At 49.4% G+C, this 27850-nt stretch overlaps 1 protein-coding gene across 2 annotated transcripts; it reads left to right on the top strand.

The window, feature by feature from the left end:
• On the top strand, positions 1-27850 carry MFN2 (mitofusin 2). 2 transcript variants are annotated; one of them, XM_031962847.1, is made up of 20 exons: positions 1-255; positions 744-851; positions 1212-1303; positions 6921-7099; positions 10741-10876; positions 11961-12123; positions 13049-13173; positions 13549-13657; positions 13788-13895; positions 14402-14555; positions 14775-14842; positions 14917-15038; positions 16414-16540; positions 17033-17137; positions 17447-17549; positions 18756-18976; positions 19383-19538; positions 23720-23916; positions 24511-24645; positions 25185-27850. In XM_031962847.1, the coding sequence occupies exons 4-20, from the start codon at positions 6925-6927 to the stop codon at positions 25252-25254; spliced, it is 2274 nt and encodes a 757-aa protein (XP_031818707.1). In that variant the 5' UTR covers positions 1-255; positions 744-851; positions 1212-1303; positions 6921-6924; the 3' UTR covers positions 25255-27850. The 2 variants fall into 2 exon arrangements, with proteins under 2 accessions (XP_031818707.1, XP_031818706.1); XM_031962846.1 differs by lacking the exon at positions 1212-1303.

The raw sequence follows: 27850 nt of genomic DNA, 5'->3' as shown, positions 1-27850 counted from the left end.
AGATTCCAGCGCCCAAGCGGGGCCGCAGGGCTCGGACGAGAAGCTGCGCCCCGCGCGTGCCGGGGTCACTCTGAGCCTTTTCGGTGCTCGTGGAGAGCTTCCGGTCAGTTCCTGCGTCCGCCTCCGGAGAGGGAAGCGAGGGAGCGTGTGGTGGGGGCGGGGAGCGGACGCTGCGCCCCTCCCCTCCACGGCCTGACGCGGTCTGATGATGTCACGGCGCATCATGGCGGTGGCGGCGGCTCGGAGAAGGTGAAGGTGAGTGAGCGCGGGTGGTGGCGGCGGCGGCGCTCCGGGGGAAGGCCGCGGGAATTGGCCGGCGCTGGCGGGCGGAGAGCCGAGCTGAGCCTCCAAGCCCCCGCTCGCATCCCCCAGCCCCGGCCTCACGCCCCTCCCCCATCCGGGCCTGCGCCCCCTCCACGCCTGCGGCTTCCCTCGGGCTGGACCCTCCTCACCTCCATTCCCGCCCCCGTGACAACTTGTGTCCCCGGGCCGGGCCCCGCTCCCCCCCGTGTCAGTGCCGGTCCCCCTCCCCTCCCCCCGTGTGAGCCTCCCCCCTCCGTGCCAGCTTGTTCCTTCCTGGGCACACGGCCTGCACCCGTGCCCAGGTTGTTGTGATGCCCCGGGGTTAGTCCCTGCCCTTGCTCTCCTCCCCGCTGGTTGGCAGGAGGCCTCTGGGAGCCGCCCGAGCGCGGGGCCGGTTTCTGCTTAGAGAGCCGGTGACAGCTCCCCTTTCCTTCTGACAGCTGTGGGGCCGCCGACCTGCGAGGGGAAGTGCCCGCACCCTTCCCTTCTTCTCCAGGCCCGCGGAGTGGATGATGCCAGCCTTGTGAACACCTCCCACCTCTGGAAAAGTAAGTCTGGGGTCTGCGGGCTGGTGGGGGAGCAGCCGGGGCTGGCGCTGAGCAAGTTCCGGCGGAGCCCCCTCGGCGGAGAGTGATTCCCCGCCCGAACCCTCCCCGTGCGGGTCAGAGCTCCTGTCCGTGGCCCACGGCAAGTGCTGGTATCGGGGCATCCAAGGGGAACGATTTAATGTGCTGAGAAAAAGGAAAGTGACCGTCTGAGTCCAAAATAAATACTCTTTGGCAAATGTCTCTCCCTTCTCTGCAGTGCTGTGGTTCTTCATCTTCTCCATATTGTTCTTTCCTGACTTTGGCTGGAAAAACTCTCCTTCATCTCCATTCTTTTCATTTTTTTCCGTTTTAATTTCTCAGCTTCTCCTTCTCTGTATCAGTTACATTGGTGGACGGTCCTGTGGATCCTTTTTTTCCCTTTTCCTGCTAGAAGTTGCTCTGCATAAAATTGGGTAAGAAAATGGTGTGAATTCAGGCATTGCATTCCACACCCAAAGGCACATGAGAGATTTTTGCTTCATTCTCCTTCCTACATCCCCTACACCTAACTGACTTCCATTAGACTCCGGTATGAGCTAGCCTGATGAGTACCTGGAAGTAGATCCTACTAGTGGCAACAGAAACGTAGACTTTTGGCTTTGTTTCTGGGTTCAGACGGAGCAAGACATTAACGGTTCTGATAATCAAGCCATCTTCAAGGGAAGCCGGAATGACCGTGAATCAGGATTTCAGACAGAACTTTTTTATCTAAACAATGTGGCAACCCTGTTCCATGGGAGTAGCAATTACTTAGCATTATGAACAGATCCGAGCCATCCATGACGAGATATTCCCTAGAAACTGGCCTGATGCACGTGGATATTAAATGATTCACCCAGATCCACACAATTAGGTTCCAGTGGCAGAATTTGAATTCAGGTCTTTCTGACTCCAAACCTAGCTTATTATCTGCTATTCTCAGACTATCTCTACCTCTTGAAGTTTTATGACTGTTTTTTGCTCTATTCCCAAGAGAAAGGCCCCACTTGCTTAAAGCCTTCTTGGAAGTGGGAAACTCAGGACCTCCCAAAAGAGTTAAAGGGGTTATATGGAAGGAAACCAGGTTGTAGAGTTTCAAGACTAAGGAAGGGAAATTGCGTACTTCTGTATATTCTGCCACAGTTTTGGCTTCCTTTTTTGTATTGTAGAATAAATTGTAGAAATGCAAAAGGGCCATTTTAGCTCTTGCTTGAGATCCCAAGTCCCAAATGTTAGGTGATACATTAAAGTCAAGCTAGTGATTCATTGTCATCGTAAGAAATTGGGTCATATCTCCCACAGATGATAGGCTTATGAGGCTGTTATGCTTGACTACAATTTCCTTTGGTGTGTTGTTAGTGACTGGAACACAGTAGGTACTTAAGTGTTTTTTGACTGACTACAGATTCCAGAGGGCACACAGCAGAATAAAATGGAGCCAGTTAGAATAGCGGGATTGAGGAAGTCTGATTTAGGAGAATGAATTTGTGGCAGATCAGGGGCTTGATTGGGTTGGCTTAGATGATCAAGGGAGCAGGAAGCCACTTCCTATCCCAGATGTTTCCAAGTCCAGTTGAGGGCAGCAGGGAGCACCTGGAGGGCATTCACTGCTGAGGAGTTAAAACTTGAGCAGTTTTAAGGTTTTCTTCAATCCCTTTACATCTAAGAATTTTACATTTTCACTAAATTGCTTTCATTTCATTTCCTTGGATAACTCATCTGCCTTTAACTTGTCACTTGCTTTATAATAATGCTTCTGCTTTCAAGTTCTTTAGTCTCACAAATAATCACCTAAAGTTAAAAAAAAACTCATTATAATATGCTGACTAGTTTTCAGGTAACCCTTTTGTGAATGTAGTTTGTTCTCTGTCCTGGGCAAATAAGTATTTAGTTCCTATAGGGAAAGTTGTCTTATTACAGGACTCCGACTTCAGGGATTTAACTCTGGGCCAAGTATTGGGTCAGTGGAGACTGGGAAGAAATATATTTTGATACTCTGGAATTTGGGTAGTAAAAAAAACTAGGGAAAAGCCCTCTCTCATTCTTCATATGGGCCTGTTCCTCAGTTGTATGGCTCTGCCCTGCTTGCTTAATTTTTCCTACAGCATGGGTGTGGTCCACTCAGCCCATGTAGAGCTGGGAATAGAGCTGCTGTGGGCTAAGGAATTCCATTCTGTGAGACTGATTATACATCAGGCCTTTGGCCTGAAGTGGAAGAGCAAGGCCTTATTGTATTTCCAGTTGTCTCTTTTCAGCATGTCACTGGTTTTCTCCTTGTGCAGTCTCCCCTGGGTGACTTCTTAAGGAAAGGAAAGTAGTTCCATAGCCATAGGAAACCCCTAGACAAGATATGACAATGGCAAGTGAAGTGGGGTCAGTCATATCCCCTCCGGTTGTCCAGTCTGCTGCCCCTTCTTTCCCGAAGTCAGGTGTTTCCACTTCTCTTCACACGGCTTTGGTCTTTCCCCTTTGTTCTTCTGTTTTGATTTTGGCCAACGTTTGTCATCCACTCTTCCTAGATATTCTTTCTGGAAGAGTTTCTTACAGATGCTAATGAGCATCTCTGATGGCTTTTGCTGCTGTAGTTACCTCCACCCCCTCCTTGGGCATGCTTCATACTATATTTCCCTTTCCCCTGCAAAGTTGAGAGCTGAATGGGCAAGTGGTGCAGCTGGCAGACATTAGATTGGCAGAGGCAGGGACATCTTGGTAAGAGGTGAAATTAACCTCTGGGTATCAGAGGCAAAAGGGTATGGTGTCTGCAGTGGTTATCAGTGGGTCCTATCCCCCTCATTCCCTATTCTTAGTTCTAATTGGGCCTTGCGTGTCCATGTTGTGGTAGCTGAATCATAAAAAGATGAATCTCTTTATAAAGAGATTCTCTTTATAAAGAGATTCTCTTTATAAAGAGATTCAGTTCAATGAACATTGATTGCCCTCTACCTTGTACAAAGCATTACTTAGATGATTGGAAAACGGGCAAACTGGAGAGTTCTCACTTTCAGCGGTTTAGTTCAATCAGGAGAGTACAGCATGGGTAAATATACGACAATTGAAGATGGGAAAGGAGCTAAAAACTGGAGAGATGAAGGAAGGATTTGTGTAGAAGGGGACATCCAAATGAACCTGAAGCACTGGGAATTCTTTTTTTTTTTTTTTTTTTTTTATTTAATAGCCTTTAATTTACAGGATATATACATGGGTAACTTTACAGCATTAACAATTGCCAAACCTCTTGTTCCAATTTTTCACCTCTTACCCCCCCCCCCCCCTCCCTAGATGGCAGGATGACCAGTAGATGTTAAATATATTAAAATATAACTTAGATACACAATAAGTATACATGACCAAAACATTATTTTGCTGTACAAAAAGAATCAGACTCTGAATTATTGTACAATTAGCTTGTGAAGGAAATCAAAGATGCAGGTGTGCATAAATATAGGGACTAGAATTCAATGTAATGGTTTTAGTCATCTCCCAGAGTTCTTTTCTGGGTATAGTTAGTTCAGTTCATTACTGCTCCATTAGAAATGATTTGGTTGATCTTGTTGCTGAGGATGGCCTGATCCATCAGGACTAGTCATCATCTAGTATTGTTGTTGAAGTATATAATGATCTCCTGGTCCTGCTCATTTCACTCAGCATCAGTTAGTGTAAGTCTCTCAGGCCTTTCTGAAATCATCCTGTTGGTCATTTCTTACAGAACAGTAATATTCCATAATTTTCATATACCACAATTTATTCAGCCATTCTCCAACTGATGGACATCCATTCAGTTTCAGTTTCTACCACTACAAAAGGGCTGTCACAAACATTCGTGCACATACAGGTCCCTTTCCCTTCTTTATAATCTCTTTGGGATATAATCCCAGTAGTAACACTGCTGGATCAAAGGTATGCACAGTTTGATAACTTTTTGAGCATAGTTCAAACTACTCTCCAAAATGGTTGGATTGTTCACAACTCCACCAACAATGAATCAATGTCCCAGTTTTCCACATCCCCTCCAACAATCATCATTATTTTTCCTGTCATCTTAGCCAATCTGACAGGTGTGTAGTGGTATCTTAGAGTTGTCTTAATTTGCATTTCTCTGATTAATAATGACTTGGAGCATCTTTTCATATGACTAGAAATAGTTTCAATTTCTTCATCTGAGAATTGTCTGTTCATATCCTTTGACCATTTTTCAATTGGAGAATGGCTTGATTTTTTATAAATTAGAGTTAATTCTCTATATATTTTGGAAATGAGGCCTTTATCAGAACCTTTGACTGTAAAAATATTTTCAGCACTGGGAATTCTTAAGAGGGAAATCTTAAGAGGGTGAATTGTTATACTTATTGGGGGTAGTTATGCAGGAGCATGGGGATGAAACTGTGAATTCAGGCAGTATCTTTTAGGAGTTTGACAGGTGTGGATTGGACTCAGATTTTGTGGGATAGAGAGCTCACTTAGCATGTTTGCAATTCCTAGACTCTGGATCCATAGAATCTTAGAGCTGGATCTGGCCTCACAGGTTCCCTGGCTATCCTTTATTGGCATCAGGAAGCCCTGCATGACCTGCCTATCAAAGCATCTTCCAATTTTTACATGAAGTGCTCCGGTGATGGGAAAATCTATCTCTTGAGGCTCCCATTTGGATAGCTCCACTAGGAAGTTTTCTTTTTTGTCTCTGGTGAAATATGCTTTTCATCCACTGGACCTAGTTCTGTCTTCTGGCACTAAAAAAGCAAGTCAGTTTCCTCATGGTGATCCCTTGAAAGGTGACAGACAGTAATTTAGGTTCCCCTATGTCTTCTTTTTAGGCTGAACCTCTTTCAGTTCATCTTCACCTGGCCCGAGTCTCCTCGATCTCACGGCTGGTGCTCTATCTTGCACGTTCAGAGCCACCATTTCCTAAAGTACTTCACATAGAGGCTGATCAAGGTCTAGAGTGCCCTGAGATCGACCTAGCTCTCGTTCTGGGTATTAGGTTTCTTTTAAGGCAAGCTGGAATCAGGTTGGGTTTTTCAGTTGGCACATCACACTTTGATGCCCATTGAGCTTTGAGGCATGAAAACTCTTTCACATCCATCTGCGAGCATTTCCAAAGCAGTTTCTATATGCCAGGCACTCTGCTAGATGTTTGGGGCACAGATACAGTCCCCTTTCTGGAGCAGCCTATGTTCTAACAAGGGAGACACCCCCCATTCTGTACTTGGCGGTTTCTTTGGAACCCCGGCACACGATTTTACGGCTTTCTTATTGCCTTTAGCCCATCTTTCTGTTGATCTGTTTTTGCCTCCCACTGCTGATCGTGTCGCATGCTGGAGGCCATCCTGGTTGTCACAAGCTCCGACATTGGGCAGAACGGCCTCTGAGGTACATTCTCTGTCCCTGGGACACTGAGTAGGCACGGCCAGGCTGGGGGCCCAGCCAACCTTGGGCTCCTTTGGCCGGGCGCCGGCCCTCTGCCCAGAGGAACGGGGCCGGTTTCATTGGTACCGGATCATCTCCGTGTGCTTAGAGAAGGCAGCTCTTCTCTCTCTCATGTGACTGAACCTCTCTCGGAGGAGCTCGTGACCTGCTCACAATGCCTCCCCGAGCCCGGCCGTCTCCACGGTCCTTTGCTCAGGTCTCGGCTGTGACCTCTGATCTTCCCTTTCCCATGTTCTTTTCACAGTGCTCTGTGTCTTTGGGTGATGGCTAGGGGCAAGCAATCGGAGGCTAATTTTACTCTCTGCTTTATGTAAAAAGAGCAAAGAGCAGTCTGATCCAGGAAATAGCTATTTAGCTCTCCTTCCTCCAATTCAGAAAAAACCCACCAACGCTAGTTTATGTAGTGCGCCCTGTGGGGCAGTGGAAGGAGACTGGACTTGGGAGTCCCTGGACAGGAGCTCAGATCCTACGCGCCCCCCCCCCCCCCCCAGGGACTTTGCGCAGCTCCCTTCCCATCCGGGGTCCCAGCTGGTTCTTCTGTAAAACTAGGGATGGGCCTCTGAGGCCCTTCCAGGAGCGCAGGCACCTCTGGCCTGTCGGCCTCACAAACGCTGCTTTTCTCTACAGCGCAATGTCCCTGATCTTCTCTCACTGCAACCCCATTGTTTCAATCAAGAAGGACAAAAGACACATGGCCGAGGTGAATGCGTCTCCACTCAAGCACTTTGTCACTGCCAAGAAGAAGATCAATGGCATTTTTGAGCAACTGGGGGCATATATTCAGGAGAGTGCGACGTTCCTAGAGGGTAAGTGGGGATCTGACACAGTGCTGGGCATCTTAGTCAGCTCCCCCAGGAGGTCTGGTGCCTTTGTGAGTCACAGCGCCCCACTGGGGGGCTCATCCCCACACGAGGTCCTAATTAAGGAGGGTGGAAGTGCTGCTTCTGTCACAGGTCCCTGGGCCTGTTGCTGCGCTTGAGATTCCATAGGAAACAGTGATCGGGGATCCCAGCAGATCTCAGCATTAAGAATTGGGGGGAGGGGGAAAGTCCAGCCCCTTCATTGGACAGGTAACAAAGGTGAAGGTCATACAGCTGGTAAACAGACCTGGATCCGGATCCAGTGTTATGCTTGGCCAGTGACTGAGCTTGAGCTTACAGGCTAACTTCTAAACAGGGACAATTCAGCTTCCTCTGGGCCTGGGGATGGATTTGAACTGGGGCAGTTACTGCTTCTGAGCTGCTCTACACCCCCTGGCTCCTGCTCCTGGTGCCCCTGCTGTTAATGATGATCATCACAGGAAGTTCTAGACTCTAAACCCTCTGGCTTTGGAGGACCCTGGAGGGTAGACTAGCGCCTTTAGTCCTGGAGGACCTGGGAGGTTCTTGGCTCTGGTGGATCCTAGGTTCAGGCACATTGTGTCTTACCTGTTGGGGCCACCTAAGTAGTAACTACTCAAGGGAGGATTTGAAGCCAGGTCCCTGGACCCCAGACTTGCGCTTCTGCCTCCTCCTACCATGTGTGCAATGGAAAGAGTTTTAAGCTTGCCCCATTTCTCTAAATCAGCCGTGTTTTCCTCATGATCACGGTTGCACTGTGTGAAGTCTTGCAGGTCAGTGGCTAAATCTGTCTTCGCTGCCTTCCCTGGGAAAGGAGAGGGCTGGGCTGCAGGGCAGGTGGCAACATTTAGAGAGCAGTTCTGTGGGCCAGGCACTAGCATATGTACATATAAGCCCTTGGGGAGCGTCTGGTCTAACGAGGGAAGGGAACCAGAAAAAGGGGGTCCTTGCATGAGGGGAAGGAGACAAAATTAGAGCAGACCAGGATGGGCAGTGAAGGCTGGAGGAGTCACCAGGAGGAGAACCCGGGGTGTTCTGGGGCTGATGGCAGCACGCAGGGTCTCCCACAGTCTTTTCAGCTTTGCCATTCTAGGATTGCTTTGGATGAGAGACTAGAACAGAGCTAAGTTTAGAACCAGAGAGCTTGCAGTCCAGGCCACTGGTATTTACAAGCTCTATGATCTTTTACCTCTGGCCTAAAGAGAGGAAGGCGGGGCTGGCAGTGACCTCTGAGCTCCTTTTGGCTCTGGGCAGGTGCTCCGGGCCGGCACCCACACGTGGCAAGTATCCAGGGTCAGCCCTTCAGTCCAGCTCACAGGCCTGCAGTGAGGGCTCCACAGGGGCTGTCAAACCCAGGAGGAGCCTTGCCCCCCTTGTCTGAATTTCTTGTGAATTCTGGGAACCCCCAGGCTGTCTTCCACTCCCCTCCTACTACAGGACTGGTCCTCCCCTCCCCCCCTTTCTGGTCGGCCTAAAGTTTTGTCCAGGCCTCAGATTTCACTGGAGTAAGAAACTTCCAAGGGGAGCGGCCTCTCCTTTGTACCTTAATAGGCTTAAGACTGCTCAGGCTGCTGAGCCAGAAGGTAAAAGCCTTTGGTGTGGTCACTCCCTCAGCATGAAACCCAAGCAGGGGTGAGCCTGTGAGCCAGGAAAAGTGTGGGTTCCAGTCCCACTTCAGATCCCTATTAGACATGTTGTCTTGAATTAGACATGTCTTGAAAAAGGCACGTCTCTCTGAGCTTCCATTTTCTCATCTGTGAAATGGGCACAAAACTTGATAGTCCCTCCTTCAGAGGATTACTAAGAAACTTAAACGAGATGATGTGGTGAAAGGATTCCTAAACTTGAAAGTGCTGTGTGGCTAGTGAAGGATATCACTTGTACAAGCCACTTTGTGGACATAAATTGTTGGGCATAAGCTATGGCTGACTCACATCCACTCCGGCTTTCTGCTGCCCTTCAGATCTCCTGAAGTTTTGAGTTGAATCCTATTTTTCCATGACTTGTAGCCACTTAGCATCCCAGGGGGAATATTGGTCTGTAAAAGATGGCAGAGAAAGTTTGTGTGATTTGCAAAGAATCGTCCGGCCTGCTGTTCTGCTGTTTACTTTTGGGCCCAGCTGACAAAAGCTACTGGGCATTTGATGAAGGCTTTTGGATTGTGCCTCTAGGGATGGGGCCTTCCTGTTTGTCTTCTCTGATAGCACGGAGTGTTCTCAGTGGGAGGGGCTGGCGGAAGAGCTGAGCTTCCCAGGCCCTTTGGTCCCCAGATTATCCTGGATTAATAGCAGCGTGGGGGAGGTGCAATTGGATTGGTCATTGCTTTTGTGAGTTTGTTTTAATACAGCAGCTAATGTCCAGCCAGAAGGGCTCCCACTCGTCACTTAGACATTCCAGATGCTCCAGTCACCGCCGTCACATCAAGGCAGAAGTATCTGACCTTGGGCACGTGGGCCAGGAGACAGCCGGGCTTTCTAGCTTCTGCCGTGGCCTGCTCAGCATTAGCAGCGAGTCGGGTTAGGGCCGTGTGCTTTACAGGTGCCAGTGAGCATGTCTCAGAGGCTTCAGAACGGGCAAGGAATTGGGGGCGTGTCCCAATGGTCTCTCAGAATTTGCCAGGAGGCTTACAAGATTACTGAACTCTCCTATCTTACCACTGCTATCTCACTCCAGTGCAAGTCTGGAGTCCAAGGACCTGACTTCAGATCCTCCCTCTAGTAGTTACTACCTAGGTGGCCCCAGTTAAGTAAGACACAATGTGCCTGAACCCTGGGGTCCTCCAGAGCCAGAAGGGTTAGAGTCTAGAACCTCCCAGGTCCTCCAGACTGCAGTCTGCTGAGAATCCCACAAGACCCGGTTCTTTTCCCACACAAACCATTGCCTTGTTTTCTCTGTCTAGAAAGTTGGGCTTATATCTCTTTTCGAGGATGCCTCATTGCTTCAGGGTATCATTCAGGTTTTTCTTCTGGAATTGTTTTGACCACCTGACTCTTTGTGTCATTTATTAATAAAAATGTCCTATCAAACTTGAAACTTCATAGACCCAGAACTAGGAAGAATCTCAGTGGCCGCTGGGCTTCTTTTGCAGAAAGCAACTGCTTACATGGAGGCCTGAGGAAGTCAGGTGATTGGCCCAAAAGCTCCATTTTTTTGTAAACACACATAAGGATAGTTTTTAACACTCATTTTTAATGAGATTTTGAGTCCTCAGGGTTTTTTTTCTTCCCTAGATGACGAGCAGTCTGATGTAGGCTATACATGTGCAATCATGTTAAACACATTTCCACATTAGTCATGTTGTAAAAGAAGAAACAGAATAAAGGGAAAACCATGGGAAAAAAAAAAAAACCCTAGAATGATATTAGACTGCTTTCATCTGCATTCAAATTTCGTAGTTCTTTCTCTGGATGTGGATGGCATTTCCCATCGATTCTTTTGGAATTGTCTTGAATCATTGTATTGTTGAGAAGATCACAGGCTCAGGTTAACAAAAGTTAGAGGCAGAATTTGAACCCGGCTTCTCTGATTCCAGAGCCTTTTCATTTTGCCACCGTCTCTCCTGTATGTCTGACTGTTTGACTTCATTATGTTCCCCCCTCCCTCCCCAGATACTCACAGAAATGTGGAGCTTGATCCTGTCACCACCGAAGAGCAGGTGCTGGAGGTCAAGGCCTATTTGGCCAAGGTGAAGGGCATCAGTGAGGTCCTGGCCCGGCGGCACATGAAGGTGGCCTTTTTTGGCAGGTGAGACTCCAGCCTCCTCGGCTCCGTCCCTTGTGGATCTGAGGGTCCACACTGGCAGCAAACATGGCTTGTCTTGTTCTTCCTGTGTTGGAGCCCAGAGATCCTCTTAAAATAAAAGCTGCTGACGCTGAGTGGGGCTCAGCATGCAGACTGAGCCCACAGGGATGGGCTGGGAACTGTGAGGGAGGTGGCTTGGTTTCTATTGTTTGGAGAGCTGGGCAATGAGGAATCTAGCTCTTCAGCCCCTCAATGCGGGTTAATAGCATGGCATTTTTTTAGACATTTGACTTATCCATAAACATTATTAAGCACCTACTTTATACAAAGCCCAGGGCAGCAAGTGCTTGAAGAAGAGAGAGTGTAAATGAGACATAATCCCTGTCCTCAGGGCACTGACCTCCCTGGTTTGGAGAATAGGAACCCAACACATAACAACAGTACATAGTATTCTCTCATAAAAACCAGTAAAACAAGATCTTATGATCTTATTAGAATGAAGAGAAAGTTGTTGACACTTGTAAATGCCGTGAAAAGGGAGAGGAAAAAAGAGAGGGGGAAAGGGAGAGGTTGGGAGGAGGTGGAAGCCAAAGCTGAATGAGTCAGCAAGATCGAGCTATTTTTAAAAGGACTTTGTATCCTGGGATATACCAAGTTGGGTTAAAGCTCGGACTACTGGCTTCCCTGGTTGTTGTGAGGAGAGACCTTGTAAACCACAAACCACCACTCTCAGAGCATATGGGAGAGCCCTTCATTCTTCCCTCTGCGTCCCTCTTCCCTGAAGAGTGACCTTTGGGTGAGAGGGAGGAGCTCTGTGTTTTCAGAGGGGCATTAAAAACAAAATAAATAAATATATGAAGGTTTATTTGTTAGCATCTCCCTCCTTCCCCCTCCTCCTCACCTTATTTCCCTTTAATAAAATGAGAAAGTATTTGGGGTGATTGAGTTTTGAAAAGAGAAGAAGTTGTAGGCCCAGAAGAGCCCTTCCAGACCCAGAAGCCCCTTTGTGGGCTGCCTATGCGACAGTCTGCACTTAGCCGGACAGCGTCCTTGTAGGTGGCTGCTGATGGCCGTGACTCTCTTCCAGGACAAGCAATGGAAAAAGCACCGTGATCAATGCTATGCTCTGGGACAAAGTCCTGCCCTCGGGGATTGGCCACACCACCAACTGTTTCCTCCGAGTGGAGGGGACAGATGGCCACGAGGCCTTCCTGCTCACCGAGGGCTCCGAAGAGAAGAAGAGTGTCAAGGTAACGAGAGCCGAGGGCCTGGGAGGCCTCAGGGGCCTGGTCAGGAGGGCCCAGGGGCAGGTGGCTTAGAGCAGGCACCAAGCCCTCTGGAGACCTCCTGAGCACAGACGCCTTGTTTCCGGCATTGTTCTCCAGAGTGTGAAGGGGCAGGTAGATTGCTAAGGGTCCGGATCCCCTTGTGTGGTCCTGCCGAGGGTCTGGATCCCTCTCGTGTGGCCCTGGACTTGTCATTTGATGTACTTGGTTAGAGGAAGGGCAATCTTTGCTTGGTCTCGGGGTCCCGTTAGAAGTCCGAGGAGATCTCTGTCTCACAATGGGGCTTGGTTCTCAGGGAGGTGCTGCGGGTTGGAGAGGGGCCTGATGCCCTGATTTTCAAAAGAGGGAAGGGAACGGCCTCTTTAAACTGCCCACCCTTGACTTCACTTCCATGTACTGTTGAGGGGATGAAAAGGGGACATCTCTGTGTGGAAGGGAGGACCCGTGGGCACAGTAAGAGGCCTGGGGTCGGGCCCAAAAGCGCAGATGGTCCGGTGGTAGTTGGCCCCGGTCAGACTGGATCCTCTGGGTGCCAGATTTAGAAGGATATCTGGGAGAGGGTCATCCAAGACGGCCCCAGAGACCACGCCGTGCTGTGCAGAGGGACCAGCTAGGGATGAGAAGGGACTGGCTGTCAGTAAAGGGGGGGGGGGGGCAGCGAGGGGCAGAAGAGTGGGCCCGTGTGGCTGGGACAGGCTGGGGACAGGCCCTGGAAAGCAGGAGGCGCCTCTTCAGTTAGCACTGCCTCAGGAGTTGGGGCATCCCCGTGTGTGAGTCTGTTCTGGCCCTGGTTCTGGAGCTCTAGGGTTTCACTCTGAGGTGCAGTTGGCTGGTCCCTCAGGAGGCAGCTCCCAAATCTGCCACCATCTTCCTTCCCCTCTCCCCACAGACAGTAAACCAGCTGGCCCACGCCCTCCACCAAGATGAGCTCCTGAATGCTGGCAGCCTGGTGAGCGTGATGTGGCCCAATTCCAAGTGCTCTCTTCTGAAAGATGACTTGGTGCTGATGGACAGGTGAGTGAGAACATGGGGCCGGGGGCTTCCCGGGGCAGAGGAGAAAAGCAGGGAGACCGAGTGGCTGCGGAGCTGGGTTGGCCGCGCCTGGGCCGCCCTCTGTCACTGGCGTGCCGAGTTCCGTCAGAGCTCCAGGCTGTTAGTGCTCGGCGGCGATGAGCTGCCGGCCTTCACGTGCACATTTGCTGAGACGGGTTTTTCACTTGCAGCCAGCCGGCCTTCAAGGATCAGCCTGATTTTTCTAGCTCTGTGGGCTCATGCTTCAGATGTGGGGGTGGTGTAGAACCTTCTAATTTTTCCACAGGGGAAGAAACAAGTTCCTCCTTTCCTCTCTTTGTAACGATGGCATGCTTTTTTTCCTTTCGTGACCTTTAGCCCTGGGATTGATGTCACTACGGAACTGGACAGCTGGATTGATAAGTTCTGCCTAGATGCTGATGTGTTTGTACTGGTGGCCAACTCAGAGTCCACACTGATGCAGACGGTAACCCCTCCCTCCTCCTTCTCCTCCTCTCCTTCCTTCCTCCTTCCTCCTTCCTCCTCCCTCTCTGTCCTCCCCCTATTCCTCCCACCATGGCCAAGACTCCCCTGAGATAGGGCTTCTTTGTTTACAGGAGAAGCAGTTCTTCCACAAGGTGAGCGAACGCCTTTCTCGCCCCAACATCTTTATCCTCAACAACCGCTGGGATGCCTCTGCCTCGGAGCCGGAGTACATGGAGGAGGTGGGTGGGTCGCTGTCTGTGTTTCCCCGGAAGGTGCTCCGGGTGCTCCCCACCATAAATGTGCTTTCAGACTGCCTTGGTATTGGAGGAAGGAATCCAGCAAATGAGAGGAAGCCCAGACTCGGGACAGCTTTTCCTTCCCCCATACCCCTCCCTTCCCTTGGGATCTCCCCTCGGCATCACAGAATGTCTGAGCTGATGGCACCTAGAGCTGAGAAGGCCTGTCGGTCACCTGGCCCAACTCGGCCATTTTACAGAGAAAGGCCTTGTGGATTGGCCCCAAGGAGTGAGTGCTGGAGGAAGCGCCTGTCAGACGGCAGTCATTGCTCTCCGGCTTGGTGCAGGTCCACCCGCCACCTCTCCTTTTTCTCATGCACAAGTAGCAGAAAAGGGGCCGCCTGGTGGTTTCCCTCTGGGGGCAGGAGCTGCCCGGGGGTGGTGCCCGGGAGGGCAGGCTGGCTCAGCTGGCACACGCCTCACTTTTCCTGGCCTTGGGCCCCTTCCAGGTCCGCAGGCAGCACATGGAGCGCTGTACCAGCTTCCTGGTGGATGAGCTGGGAGTGGTGGATCGGGCGCAAGCGGGAGACCGCATCTTCTTCGTGTCTGCCAAGGAGGTGGTCAACGCCAGGATCCAGAAGGCGCAGGGGATGCCAGAAGGAGGTAATGGCGCCCTCGTTCATCTCTGTAGTCACGGGGACGCCAAGAAATCCAGCAGTGCTCCCTCGCTCTGTTAATGGAGCAGGCGAGGAGCTCTCGGTACAGTGGCTTCCTTTCCCTGCCCATGTTCTGGGCACAGCATGAGTGGTTCAGGGGTGGCGGGGGGACCCATACGGGCCTGGTGCTGAAGCCTCTCCCGCTAACGCTGGCCTGCTCCCCTAGGAGGCGCTCTGGCCGAAGGATTCCAAGTGAGAATGTTTGAGTTTCAGAACTTTGAGCGGAGGTTTGAGGTGAGCCCTCCCCCGTCCCGCCCTCCCCCACCCCCTGCCCGACAGCCAGCCGCTCACAGGCCCTTCTCCCCCAGGAGTGCATCTCGCAGTCGGCTGTGAAGACCAAGTTTGAGCAGCACACGGTGCGAGCCAAGCAGATGGTGGAGGATGCCCGCCTCATCATGGATTCTCTTCACGTGGCGGCACAGGAGCAGCGGTGAGAAGGGGAGGAAGGTGGGGCCTGCACTGCCCCCGGGCCCCCATCACTGCAGTCTGCTCACCCACTCCGGGTCACTTCTCCAGGGCCTCCCCTGCTTCTCTGAGTTCTGTGCATTCTCCTTTTGTTCTCCTTTTTTCAAAGCATCACGGATGCTGTTCCATGACATGCTTGTACCACAGCTTCTCCAACTACTCCCCACTTCATGGACAGCTTCCTTTCTAGGTTTTCCTCCCATAGAAATGATTGCTGGGAGTATTTTGACCTACATCAGGACTCTGTCTCAGGCAAGCTGGGGGATGTGGCCAGGAGTGGGAAGGTGGAGTCAATGACTGCACAGTTCCTTCGCTTTTCTTGCATTATTCCAAATTGTTTTCCAGACTAGTTGGACGATTGGCCCTCCAGGAGCCCCTCATTTGACTATCCCATCATTTTTTATTTTTGTCAAGTGAATAATTGAATTTTAGGGATAAAATTCCCTTAAAATGTTTCTAAGCAATTATGCAAGCCACTGTAGAAGAGGCCCCAGTGGCCATCAAGTCTACCAGCCTTATAAAGAAGGCTGGGACCCTGGAGGTAGTGACTTGCTCAAGACCCCGCAGTGCTTTGAGAGTTGGGACTGTGCAGAGTGTCTGGAGCCTGACATCATGCTCTCGGATGACAACATATCAAGCCTTCTTAACATTCCCATTGGCTTGTGGGTATGGAACTTACTCCCACTAATCTCAGTAACTGTGAGGCGGCTCATTTTAAAAAGACCATCCTGTTTTGAGCAGCAGCTCTGGCCGGCCAGTGGTGGGAGTTAAGAATGGACCCTGGGGAAGCTTAGGAGAAGACTGGTCGTAAACCTCTTAGGGTTCCTGCCTGCCTGACCCTTACCCTCTCTGGTGCCAGGTGGGCAGTGAGAGGCTCCAGAGCTTGTGGGGCCGTGGGTGGAATTCTGGGCCTCAGGTCAGGAAGATGCCAGTTCAGATGTTACCTCAGCTTCTTGCTAGCCATGTGATTGTGGGCAAGTCATTTAGCTTCTGTTGGCTTCAGTTTCTTCAACTATAAAATGAACATAAAACCAGCATCTCCCTCTTGGGGTTGTTTTTTATGAAGGTCTTAACAAATGCCTGGCACATAGTGGGAGCTTAATAAATTCTTGTTCCCTTCCTTCTTCCCTTCCCTGTCTTTATCTACAGGTAGGATTTGAGAGGCCAGTAATTAGGATAAAAACTTGTGAGTTCTGAAAAGACTCACTCATTTGTTCTTTGAAGTGAGCAGGACAGTTAACTGTCAGAACTCCCAAATTTCTGTTTTTGCTCTGATCTTCCCATTTTGCTCCAACTGGCTCATGGAAGTAGGTTTTCTAATTGACACCTTCTTTCTGCAGAGTTTACTGCCAGGAGACACGAGAAGAGAGACAGGACAGGCTGGGGTTCATTGACAAGCAGTTAGAGCTCCTCACTCAGGACTTCAAAGTTCGGATTAAGCAGATCACCGAGGAGGTGGAAAGGCAGGTGAGCTCTGCCTGCGCATTAGAGCTGGGGCCCTGCCTGCTGCATATGCACTCGGCTTCAAGCTGCAATGTTAGAGGTGCTTCGCAGTGTTTTTTTTTTTTTTTTTTTTTTTCTGTATTTCCCAATTTTGTTTTCATTTGATGTGAGCTTTCAGTACTCTGGGGTGTCTTAGCTCATGTTTGACCCCTCTGTGCTAAAAGACCTTGGGGAGAGGGGGGAGAGGATGAAGCCCCAGGCCAAGGGCATGGCAGCCGGGGCATGCTCATTGCGCAGCCTGGTGCTGCTGTCATCCTGCTGGGCCTGAGCTCTGGCTCCAAGGGGGCAGTTCATTTCCTCCCATCTACCCAACTAGAAGGGGTGGACCTGCAGCTCTCCTGACCCTTCCTTTTAGTTCTCAGAAGTGAGCTGGCTGGGGGGTCTCAGTCCATCTGCCCAGCACTGGAGATAGCTCCCAGCATCAGTGTGTTTTTGGTGGGGTTTTGTTTCCTGTAGGTATCTAACGCCATGGCTGAAGAGATCAGGCGCCTCTCGGTGCTGGTGGATGAGTACCAGATGGACTTTCACCCCTCTCCTGTGGTTCTCAAGGTTTATAAGAATGTGAGTCATGAAACAGTTTCTAAACCTCCAGCCCTCAGAGCCCTTGGTCCCGACCGGTGACTCAGCCCCAGCTGCTCGGGCAGATCCTCAGGCTAAGTCTGACCCTGGGTCCCCGGCTTCATAAGTAGTCATGTGTGTCTGCAGCAGATTCCCGGGAACACAGCTTCTCGGAAATGGCTTTTCCAGATTCCAGGGCTCCCTCCTTAGGGACGCTATTGTTGATAACAATAGCTAGTGTTTGTGCTCTGGAGGTTGTCAGGCTTTCGACACACATTAATCTGTGCCACGGGGATCTTGTCTCCCCTGTAGGAGTTACATCGCCACATCGAGGAGGGGCTGGGTCGCAACCTCTCCGACCGCTGCTCCAATGCCATCACCGGGTCCCTGAAGACCATGCAGCAGGACATGATAGGTTAGTGTCCGGGGGGCTTGGGACTGGGGGGAAGGAAACCAGGCTGCCCTGGGGCTCCCAACGGGGGGTGTGCTGTGGAGCCCTGCCTGCCTGTGCTACTTCCTCATGACAGAGCGAGGGATCCACATGTCACAGCTTCCCTTTGAGCAAAGCCTGCCTGACCCCTTCTGTTAACACCTCGGCACCCCGAGAGGCTGATGGCTTCCACTACTATGAAGCTACTGAGGGGTCCACGGGATAGAATGTTAAGACTTAAAATCGAGGGAGAGTGTTGGAAGCCAGCCAACCCCGGAGTTAAAGACATCCACCACTCTGGGAGCGTATTAAGAGCGGTGTGGACATGGGCAGCTTCTTCTGCCCAGGAGGGCGGTGCTTATCATCCCATCAGATTCTAATGCTTCTCCTTGCCTTTGAGCTGCTACATCAAAAAAAAGTTAACCCTCCTTTGGCCAGCCTCCTGGTGGCCCCCAGCTCTCCCTTGACCTAGTATGTCCATGAAGATTTGAAGGAGGATTTCAGCGGAGGACAGTAACCTATGGTCTGTTAGGGTGACAGTGAAGATGATTGGGGATAGAATTTACCTCTGCAAATGTACAAAGTTGACATCTTTAAGTATAGGAAAGCTGAATAGAAATCACATAATGATAGCCAGGATATCTAGATGTGTATCTCTACTTCTTTATGGTTTACAAAGCACTCTGTGTGTTACCTAATTTGACCATCACAGCAAAACTGGAAAGTAGGTGCTATTATTAACTGCTGCTATGAGATATTAAGTGATTTACCCAGATTATCCCCCTCAGATCTGAGGCAGAATTTGAAGTCGGGATCTCCCGATTTTAAGTCTTAACATTCTATCCCGTGGACCCCTCAGTAGCTTCATAGTAGTAGAAGTATTAGGTGAATTTAAATAGCATCAGAGTAATAACATTATTATTAGAATATTATTAGATATTAAATTTCAAATAATTATATTAACTTTATTAGAATAATATTCTAATACAGAATCCACTGTTGAATCTTGTCTGCCTTTGGATTAGTTAAGATGTTCATTTGGCTCATGGAACCAATAGAATTTCAAATGTTCTTTTCAGAGCTCTCTAAAATTGTTATGGTGGCTCCCATTTGCTTACCCTAGCATCAGTTGCAGAGGTTTATGATTTGGTAAATTCTGACTCTTTTCTTCCTGTTTCTGATTTGTACCAGATGGCTTAAGACCTCTCCTTCCTGTAGCCCTGCGGGGTCAGATAGACATGCTGGTCCCACGACAGTGCTTCTCACTTAGTTATGACCTCAACTGTGACAAGCTCTGTGCTGACTTTCAGGAAGACATCGAGTTCCACTTTTCTCTTGGGTGGACTATGCTTGTGAATAGGTTTCTAGGACCAAAGAATAGCCGCCGGGCCTTGATGGGCTATAATGACCAGGTGAGCGACCTTCTAGCAGGCACAGGCTCCCCATTGGGGAAAGGAACTAGGAGCACACCCCCCCCACCCCCCCCAAGCTTAGAGAAAGGCCCTCAGTGGACACAAAGGCTGGCTCAGCCCCAGGGAGGCAGGCAGGAGACTCTGTGACCAACAGTGGCATCCACTCTGACAGTTCTGCGGATGAGAAGCCCTCCCCCCACTTTGGGACACTGTTTGTCCAGCCTCAGGCCAGAATGTTCCTCCAGGTGTCTGGCTCCCAGTCTTCCTGCCCCATCTGCCTTTGTGGTTGGACTCGCCCTCCTCCACCAGCGTCAGGAAGCATGTTCTGGACTTGGGAGGGATTTCTCGTGGCAGGGACCCCAGGGCTGGATGTCAATTGGTTCTTTTTTCCTTTCTCTCCATCCAGATCCAGCGTCCTATACCTTTAACTCCAGCAAACCCCAGCATGCCTCCCTTGCCTCAGAACTCTCTCTCGCAGGAAGAGCTCATGGTGTCAATGGTCACCGGCCTGGCCTCCCTGACCTCCAGAACCTCCATGGGAATCCTCGTCGTTGGTGGAGTGGTGAGTAGGGGAGCGGGACGTGGGGCTTTCGGGCCTCTGCTGCGACCTGACCGGGAGTGTGCTGTGGCCAATTAGAGAGGAGTCTCTAGGCGCCGTGGCCCAGCTCCCAAACTGCCCCATCGTGGGGGAACCCTGGCAATGGGGCCCTGCCAGAAGTCAGAGCCTCAGATAGAGAGGACCCTGTGAGGCTCTTGTCTGGCAGACAAGCTGAGAGGAGGCAGCCCAGGCAGGGAAGGAGGCAGCTGTGGGGAACACCAGCATTGGCCTCGTCTCCCTCCTGCACCCATGGCTGCCACAGCTGACTGGGCGAGGGCAAGGCCGCTTTTCTTTGGGGCTTCCACCATCCTGCACTCTGTTCTTGTTCCTGTGTTTTCCTCCCAGTCCAGCCAGTCCCTCCACAGCACCCGGCATCTGGGCCAGGCCCATTTCACCTCTTTCTTAGACTTCCCAGCAGATCCTCAAAGAATTGGATTCCTTTTGTTTTGTTTCTCTCGTGTCCCATCCTATCAGTGGGGCCGGGGGCCCAGGGTGTCTGTTGTGATCACACCTTCTCAGTGGGATTTCACATGCGCGCCTTCATGTCAGCTGCGGTACCTTGGCTCCTACAGAGCCACATTCTCGGTTAGCTGGCCAAGCCCCCATCTGTCCTCTAAGAAGACTTGAAGTGATGGGTAGGCTCGTGGCCCAAACCCAAGAACCCCATTCTCTTATCTGAAAGGGCCAGGGCCGGGCAGGGCTGCCTGAGAGCTCTGGGCTTCATCCTCACTGTTGTACACTTGACCTTCCTTGTTGCCCTCTTTGACCTTCCTTGTTGCCCTCTTCTGCCCTCAGTGTCCACAGACGTGCCAACTGCTCAGGCTGCACAAGGGGAAGAACACAAGGGCGCTTGCTATCAGAGGGGCCTTCGGCTGAGCAGCACCTTTGCCTTCCCTGGGCAAAGGGGGAGAGCTTTGGCCATGTCTGGCCCTTCTCGGGAGCTTAGTGAGCTGGGCTTGGATTCAGGCCGAGCTCAATGGGCTCAGCCATGTCCTAGCGTGGGACCTGTGTCAGGCTTCCTTCCTCATCTCTAAAGTGAGAAGGCTAGACCCGGCCCCTGGGGTCCCCTTTTGCTCTACTTCTTTGGTTCTTTGGGTCTCTGAATCTGATACTAATGGCAGGGCCCAGCATTCAGTGTCTGCTCCATGCTAGGCAGCCTCTGACCCCACCACTGCCCTTGATGTAGGCACTTTTCTCAGTCCTTTTGAGGAAATGGAAGCAAAAAGAGGTGAAGGGGCTTGTTTTAAGTCTGGGGCAGGGTTTGAATTTAGGTCTTTTGGCTCCAGGCTTAGAGCTCTGTCCATCTAAAAATAAGCAGAAGCTGCCTTGAGATCCCAGAGGCCCTTGTTTAACATGGGATTCAGCCAAGCTTGATCACCTGGTTTCTCATCCAGGGCAGGGCGGCCACAACTGGCCTGACAGGCCGGCAGGAGTCTAGTTAAGAAGCAGGTCCTGAAGATGTTATGACCTCACTTGGTGCTCAGCATGATCCAGGCTTGTGGAGGAAGAAGTTGTGGGGGGGGAGGAGCGTTCCAAGAAAATTCCAGCAGACACTCATTGAGTGTGTGTGAATGTGAGACCCCAAGCTCTGTGGGGGGATAGAAATATTGCATCTGTAGTTCCACTTCCCCCAGACGTGCCGAGGGTGTGGGTAAGGAGCTCCTGCTGGCGGGGGGCCAAGCCAGGGATCGGGGGCATGCCGCAGTGCCAGATTCTTTGAGACTCGTGGCCAGCCTTCCTCCTCACACTTCCATTGTCTGCAGGGCACTGCCCACCAGAAGAGTGGTTGGAGAGGACACCTGGGGAGGGCATTCACCTTTTAATAGGAAAGCCGCCATGTGGACTTAGCCTGTTTCCATGGAGTAAGTTGGGCTCTAGTCAAGCCCAGGATGAGTCCAGCAGCCAGAGTCCTAGCATGGATCTCTGTGAAATCGCTGAGACCTTGGTATGCCGCTGGGTTTTTTAGCTTCCTGTCACCTCAGTTTCCTCATCTGTGAAAGTGTTAGGGGTTGGACTGAGTGACTGCTAGGGTCCCTCCTAGCTCTCGATGTTGTAACCTTTGGAGAGCAATAAGACCTCCTGCCCTGCCTGCATCCTTAGGGCTGTTGTGAGGTCGTGCTGACACGCGGACTTGCAAACACTTGGGGAAACGATGAGAACTCAGTGGCATGTAGTTAAGTGCTCTGTTGAGCTGCTCTCTGCCTGAGCAGAAGAACGGCTCCTCTGGTCTCCTTGGCCCAGACACCTCCACCTCTCCTCAGAGTTGCTAATGTTTGCTTTGGCTCATTTTGTTTTTTCTTCTTTAAGTAATTCATTATTCTACTGGATAACTGTGGAAGGGGAAGAATATGGAGAGAAATCCAGCAGATATGACAAAAGCTATCAGCAAACATTTATTTTTTAAAGTGCTGAACTCGAAAGTGTTAGGGGTTGGACTGGGTGACTGCTAGGGTCCCTTCTAGCTCTCGATGCTGTAACCTTTGGAGAGCGATTAGACCCCCTGCCCTTCCTGCATCCTTAGGGCTGTTGTGAGGTCGTGCTGACACATGGACTTCGTGAGCATGATCCATTGTGTGCGCTGGGAGCACAGAGCCTTGCACAGCACTGCCGCCAGCCTTCCAGGAATCTCCCAACGAGGTACCCCAGAGCAGGGGAGTGAGGCGTATTTGCCAGTTTGCTTTTCTTCATTTCCCAGTGAAGGGAACTGGACCTTCATCTTTGATTTTATTAATTGAAAAATAAATCTTCTAAAGTGAAGCCGAATCATTATGTGATGGTTCTTGGCTAACAAAGTCCCTTCACTCTGTCAGACCTCTTCTCACAGCATTACAGGTGATTATCTTGGTTTTATAAATGAAGAAACTGTCTCAGACAAGGGACTTCACAAGGTCACGCAGACAGTAAACAGCAAAGTCTGGGCTTGAACTTAGCACTCAGATCTCGAGTTCAGCACTTTAAAAAATAAATGTTTGCTGATAGCTTTTGTCATATCTGCTGGATTTCTCTCCATATTCTTCCCCTTCCAGTTATCCAGTAGAATAATGAATTGATTAAAGAAGAAGAAGAAAAAAAATGAGCAAAGCAAACATTAGCAACTCTGAGGAGAGGTGGAGGTGGCTGGACCAAGGATACCAGAGGAGCCGTCCTAATGCTCAGGGCCAGGCTCCTGAGGGCCCCTCAGGGTGGTGTGGAGCGCTGCTTGCGTTTTATATTCCCGGTTCTACATCAGTCCACATGGACATGTCTGTGCTTTTCCAGATTCATCACATGCGTACTTTCTTTTTTTTTTTTTTTTTTAAATAGCCTTTTATTTACAGGTTATATGCATGGGTAACTTTACAGCATTAACAATTACCAAACCTCTTGTTCCAATTTTTTACCTCTTATCCCCCCACCCTCTCCCCCAGATGGCAGGATGACCAGTAGATGTTAAATATATTAAAATATAAATTAGATACACAATAAGTATACATGACCAAACCGTTATTTTGCTGTACAAAAAGAATCAGACTCTGAAATGTTGTACAATTAGCTTGTGAAGGAAATCAAAAATGCAGGTGGGCCTAAATATAGGGATTGGGAGTTCAATGTAAAGGTTTTTAGTCATCACCCAGAGTTCTTTCTCTGGGTGTAGCTGGTTCAGTTCATTACTGCTCCATTGGAAATGATTTGGTTGATCTCCTTGCTGAGGATGGCCAGGTCCATCAGAACTGGTCATCATATAGTATTGTTGTTGAAGTATATAATGATCTCCTGGTCCTGCTCATTTCACTCAGCATCATTTCGTGTAAGTCTCTCCAGGCCTTTCTGAAATCATCCTGTTGGTCATTTCTTACAGAACAATAATATCCCATAACATTCATATACTATAACTTATTCAGCCATTCTCCAACTGATGGGCATCCATTCAGTTTCCAGTTTCTAGCCACTACAAAGAGGACATGCATACTTTCTTACAGCCTACTCTAATCCTCACCCACCCAACAAGTGTCCATGTGTTCCCAGGCCTTTGTTACCCCAAAAGGTGCCATTTGGTGCTTTTCAGCTCCTTGCACATTGTATCTATCTGCCAGCCATTGCTGGGCTTCTCTAAAAAGACAGTGCCGGGCTCTGGTTCTGGCTCTGACTGTGCTCTGGCTCTCCAGGTCTGGAAGGCAGTGGGCTGGAGGCTGATCGCCCTTTCTTTGGGACTCTATGGCCTCCTCTACGTCTATGAGCGCGTGACATGGACCACCAGAGCCAAGGAGAGAGCCTTCAAGCGCCAGTTTGTGGAGTATGCCAGTGAGAAGCTGCAGCTCATCATTAGCTACACTGGCTCCAACTGCAGCCACCAGGTCCAACAGTGAGTAGCTCTTCCTTCCCCCTTTGGTCCCAAGGCCTGTCCAGGGTTCAGAGGCCTTGCTCCAAGATGGAGCAGACTGGACAGATCTCTCTGTTAGCGCCCCTGACCCTGAGGCCTAAGGGAACAGGGGCATATATATACTCCTGTGACTTGGGGGCACAGCCCACGAGAGGTAAGGGCGGAGAGGGGGAGAGGCAGGGAGGTAGGCTGCTTGGCTTCTGGTCAGACCAGTCAAGGGCCGATGTTTCCCTGGACCCGAGCAAAGTCAGGAGCAGCTCTCTCTTTCAGAGCTCTCTGGTTTTGGAAAATTGGGCATAAACATTTACTGATGACTCTTCCCATGTCTGGAAAATTAAGTGGGAATGATTCTTATAGATTAGCTCTAATGTAAATCTAATCTAATCTAATTGGCAGTGCAGGTAGAAATCGTGGGAGATACTGAGGACACTGAGCATGTGGCATATGTTGGGGACTGGCTGCACTAGTGCTTGGGACTTGAAGGGGCTCAGGATCCAGAGCCATCTGTCCCCATGGGTGCTCACCATCACAAGCCTAAATGTCTGCACTTCCTAATGATCCGGCCTCTCCCTCTAGGGAGCTGTCTGGGACCTTTGCTCACCTGTGTCAACAAGTAGATGTGACTCGAGAGACTTTGGAACAAGAGATTGCTGCCCTAAATAAAAAAATCGAAGTTCTGGATTCATTACAGAGCAAAGCCAAACTCCTCAGGTGAGTGGGCTGCTGGTGGCCCCAAAGAAGCCAGCTGCTGCATTCGGTTCTTCCCAGATTCGCTAGTCACCTTAGCGGCAAACTGCTACACACCGCGGGGAGCTGGTCAGGCCCAGTGTGGGTGAGGGAACAGCGCGAGAGGCCCAGGGTCTAGCTGTAGCTCTGGCTGATTAGCAGTGTCACCAAGCAGGTCCCACCTTAGTTCTTCATTTGCTCGGTGGGATAATTCCCACCTAGCCTTTCTCACAGGTTGATTATGAGGATCCAATAAGGTGTGTTTAAATGTATTTGAGGAAAAAGAAACAACAGAATTGAAAATTAGGTTTTTTCTGCCTACTTTCCTTATCTGCAAAATGGGTGTAGTAATACCGGTGTGCAGAGTTGTTGTGAGGATCAACTAAGTCTAGATAAAGTGCTTTGCAAACTTTAATATTTTATATAAATGTTTATTGTGATGATGATCAGCTCAGGCTTCCTTACATATGTAACAGGCACTTTGAATTCAGATTGAATCTATATGACGACTATTTTCTTTTCAGGAATAAGGCAGGTTGGCTGGATAGCGAACTCAACATGTTCACCCATCAGTACCTACAGCCGAGCAGATAGTGTGGGAAGCTGGGAGCTCCAGGAGGTGTGAAGAATGGGTGTTGGAGCCCGGACGGAGGCGGGACAGTGGCAAGGGCCTCAGGCCGAGACACGGACGCCAATCCTTGTGGTAGTAGCCACATAAATGATAGCACCCCAATTTCTGATAGGGCGTTGAGCCTTTAAACGCTAGTTATTTATTACCCTTCCTTTGCCTGCTGTTGAGATGAGGTGGTTTGCAGGAAGAATGTCTGTCTCCATATGCTTACAGAAGAATTTTTCTTGTAAAGATAACTGTGGATGGTACTGAACTTTCTTTAAATTTTGTCATTTCTAAACTTTATCAAGTTCTAATTGATTCAGTCTTTTGATTATTTGGTAAATGATTTGTTAGAATGATTCTCCTGATCTCAGAATTGGCCAAAGCCCATATTAAGAGTATTGGAGAAACTCAGTGCTCAAACAGAGACCCCTGTTTCCCACTTTCCCTCCCTCCTCCTGTGGTATTCACACTAGCCTGTGTAAACCCACAATCCTCTGCTCTTCTTCAGCTGAAATACAACAGTAGAGAATAGCCCCTCTTGTGAGTGCTTGTATTTGCTTCTCAGATACAAATGTTTGTTTGAAATAGCTACAGTAAGTCAGGAGTCATAGCCAGCCCCAGCCTAGGAAGAAGTCTTACTTGGGTTAATTTGGTTTGATCACATTTAATCCTTTCCCTTTTATAGCACTTGAGTCATTCTTCCAGACAGTGCTTTGACACATGAAATGGCTGGGCCAGAGGCTAAACCAACTGAGAATTGTTTGGGACTTGAAGAACTGCTGCAAATGGAAACTTAGGTGACAAAAATCGCTTAGAGAGAATAGTCAGCAGTAGGTCAGTACGTGAGGAATGAAGTGCATGTGTGTGGTGTTCACTTTCAAAAGGGTGGCATTCTGCCATTCTCTTCCCACTGCGTAGCTGGTTCAAGTCCTTGGTTTCTATAGTGCATTTGTGTGAGTTCTCACTTTATGAAAGATAAGTAGGTTTAAGGAAAGGAAGGAAGCTGGTGAAGGAAGATAAGGCAGAAATGGCTTGGGAACAGAGAATAAACATGGGCAGCAAGCATAGATTACGATGCCTTCCTGCAGGACATCTGTGAGCACAGTGAAAGAGCAGCTCAGATGATGTTATCAAGCTAGTTTTCATTTGTGCCTGAAGTAGGCCTTCCTCCTCACCCAGCTTAGACGTGCCATGTTTTGCTTTGCATCTTCCTCCTGACAAATGAAATCACCAGTTTCAGACAGCCTGCCACCCGCACCCCCCCCCCCCCCCCCCCCCCCCCCCCATCCCCGCCTGTCTGTCCTAAAGAATCTGTTCCATGTTATTGCAGCTGTTCCTCGCTCAGCATTCAGTGCCAGTGACTCTTGGGAATCTTTTGACAGAGAATTTGGAAAAATCCAACCCTCCCCTGTTCATGTCCCACTATCTATCCCCATTAGTTTCAGTCTGAGACACACCTTGGCAACTTGAGCCCACCGAAGACTATTTTCTATCATTAAGTTTTGGGATGATTTTCATCGGCGGTAGATGAGCTCCTGCCTTCTTTGGCTTCTTCTCTTATCCCAGGAAGAGCCTGGGAAAAGCTGTGTCTAGCTTGCAGAATCTTGAAGCCCTAGAGAACAGGACAGCAATTTTGCTGGTGACTGACTGATCATTGGGAGATGGGATGGTCCCAAAGGAAACAGCTTGCCTGGGAGGCAGGGACCCCAGAACTCAGCATACTCCCCTCAGCTGGCCATACAATGGAGCTTTTTTCTCCTTGCTTCTGCATCTTGCTGCCATTTCATCTTCCTGGGCTTGGTAGTTTACATATTTTGTATTCTAGTTTCCATTCACAGCCCGGTAAGCAGGTAGTTAGGTTGGAAAGCAATTTGAGTTCAGACTGACCCCTCTGTAACTTAGATCCCACTACCGAGTTTTCAGTGGTTGGTGACTGAGCTGCAGCTATAATAGGGGTGAAGGAAAATCCCTCAAGATAATGCTATTGGTCAGGAACTTAGGTGGTATTCATGTATCTACTTGTTCCCCTATCCCATTGGCATGAAAACAGAAGGATGGATACATAGTAGGTCTTTGCTGAGATTGAAACATGGTTAGAAGATATTTTTGATATTTTGCCAGGACTGACCAGTGGTAGCCTCAAAGATTGATTTAAAAATCACTGTAACAAAGTACAGTTGTCAATGAATTTTGTCATATTTGTGGGAAGTTTTTTTTTTTAATCTAAATTTAAAAAGAAAACATCTCTTAATGTCTTGAATGTAACTCTGGGGAGAAAATGGGAATTTTAAGATTCTTATGTGATAAATTGGTAAAATTTAATTTGTGACAATGAAGAAAGACCCTTTACTAAAAGAAGTTTGGCAAATTGCACTTTATTTTAATGCTGCTAACTTTTTGCTCTTTTTTTTTTTGGATCTGTGTGTGTGTGTGTTTTAAGTTGTTGGGTTACCAAGACCTAAGCTTGATAAATGAATTCTCTCTGTTGTATTTAAGGTGATAGATTTTCCTGAATTAGCCCTCTATCATTGCTGAGAATATTGGAAACTGAAATAAAAAGCTGTTGGGAAATGC

Source organism: Sarcophilus harrisii, chromosome 3 (genome assembly GCF_902635505.1).
Source record: "Sarcophilus harrisii chromosome 3, mSarHar1.11, whole genome shotgun sequence".
Classification (NCBI taxonomy): Eukaryota; Metazoa; Chordata; class Mammalia; order Dasyuromorphia; family Dasyuridae; genus Sarcophilus; species Sarcophilus harrisii.
This window is presented reverse-complemented; position numbering and strand designations above follow the sequence as displayed.

Coding starts and splice junctions, on each gene's coding strand:
- MFN2 (XM_031962846.1), top strand. CDS start 6,925: ATGTCCCTGATCTTCTCTCACTGCAACCCCATTGTTTCAATCAAGAAG. Junction 7,100..10,740: donor GAGTGCGACGTTCCTAGAGG/GTAAGTGGGGAT, acceptor CTCCCTCCCCAG/ATACTCACAGAAATGTGGAG. Junction 14,556..14,774: donor GCAGGGGATGCCAGAAGGAG/GTAATGGCGCCC, acceptor CTGCTCCCCTAG/GAGGCGCTCTGGCCGAAGGA.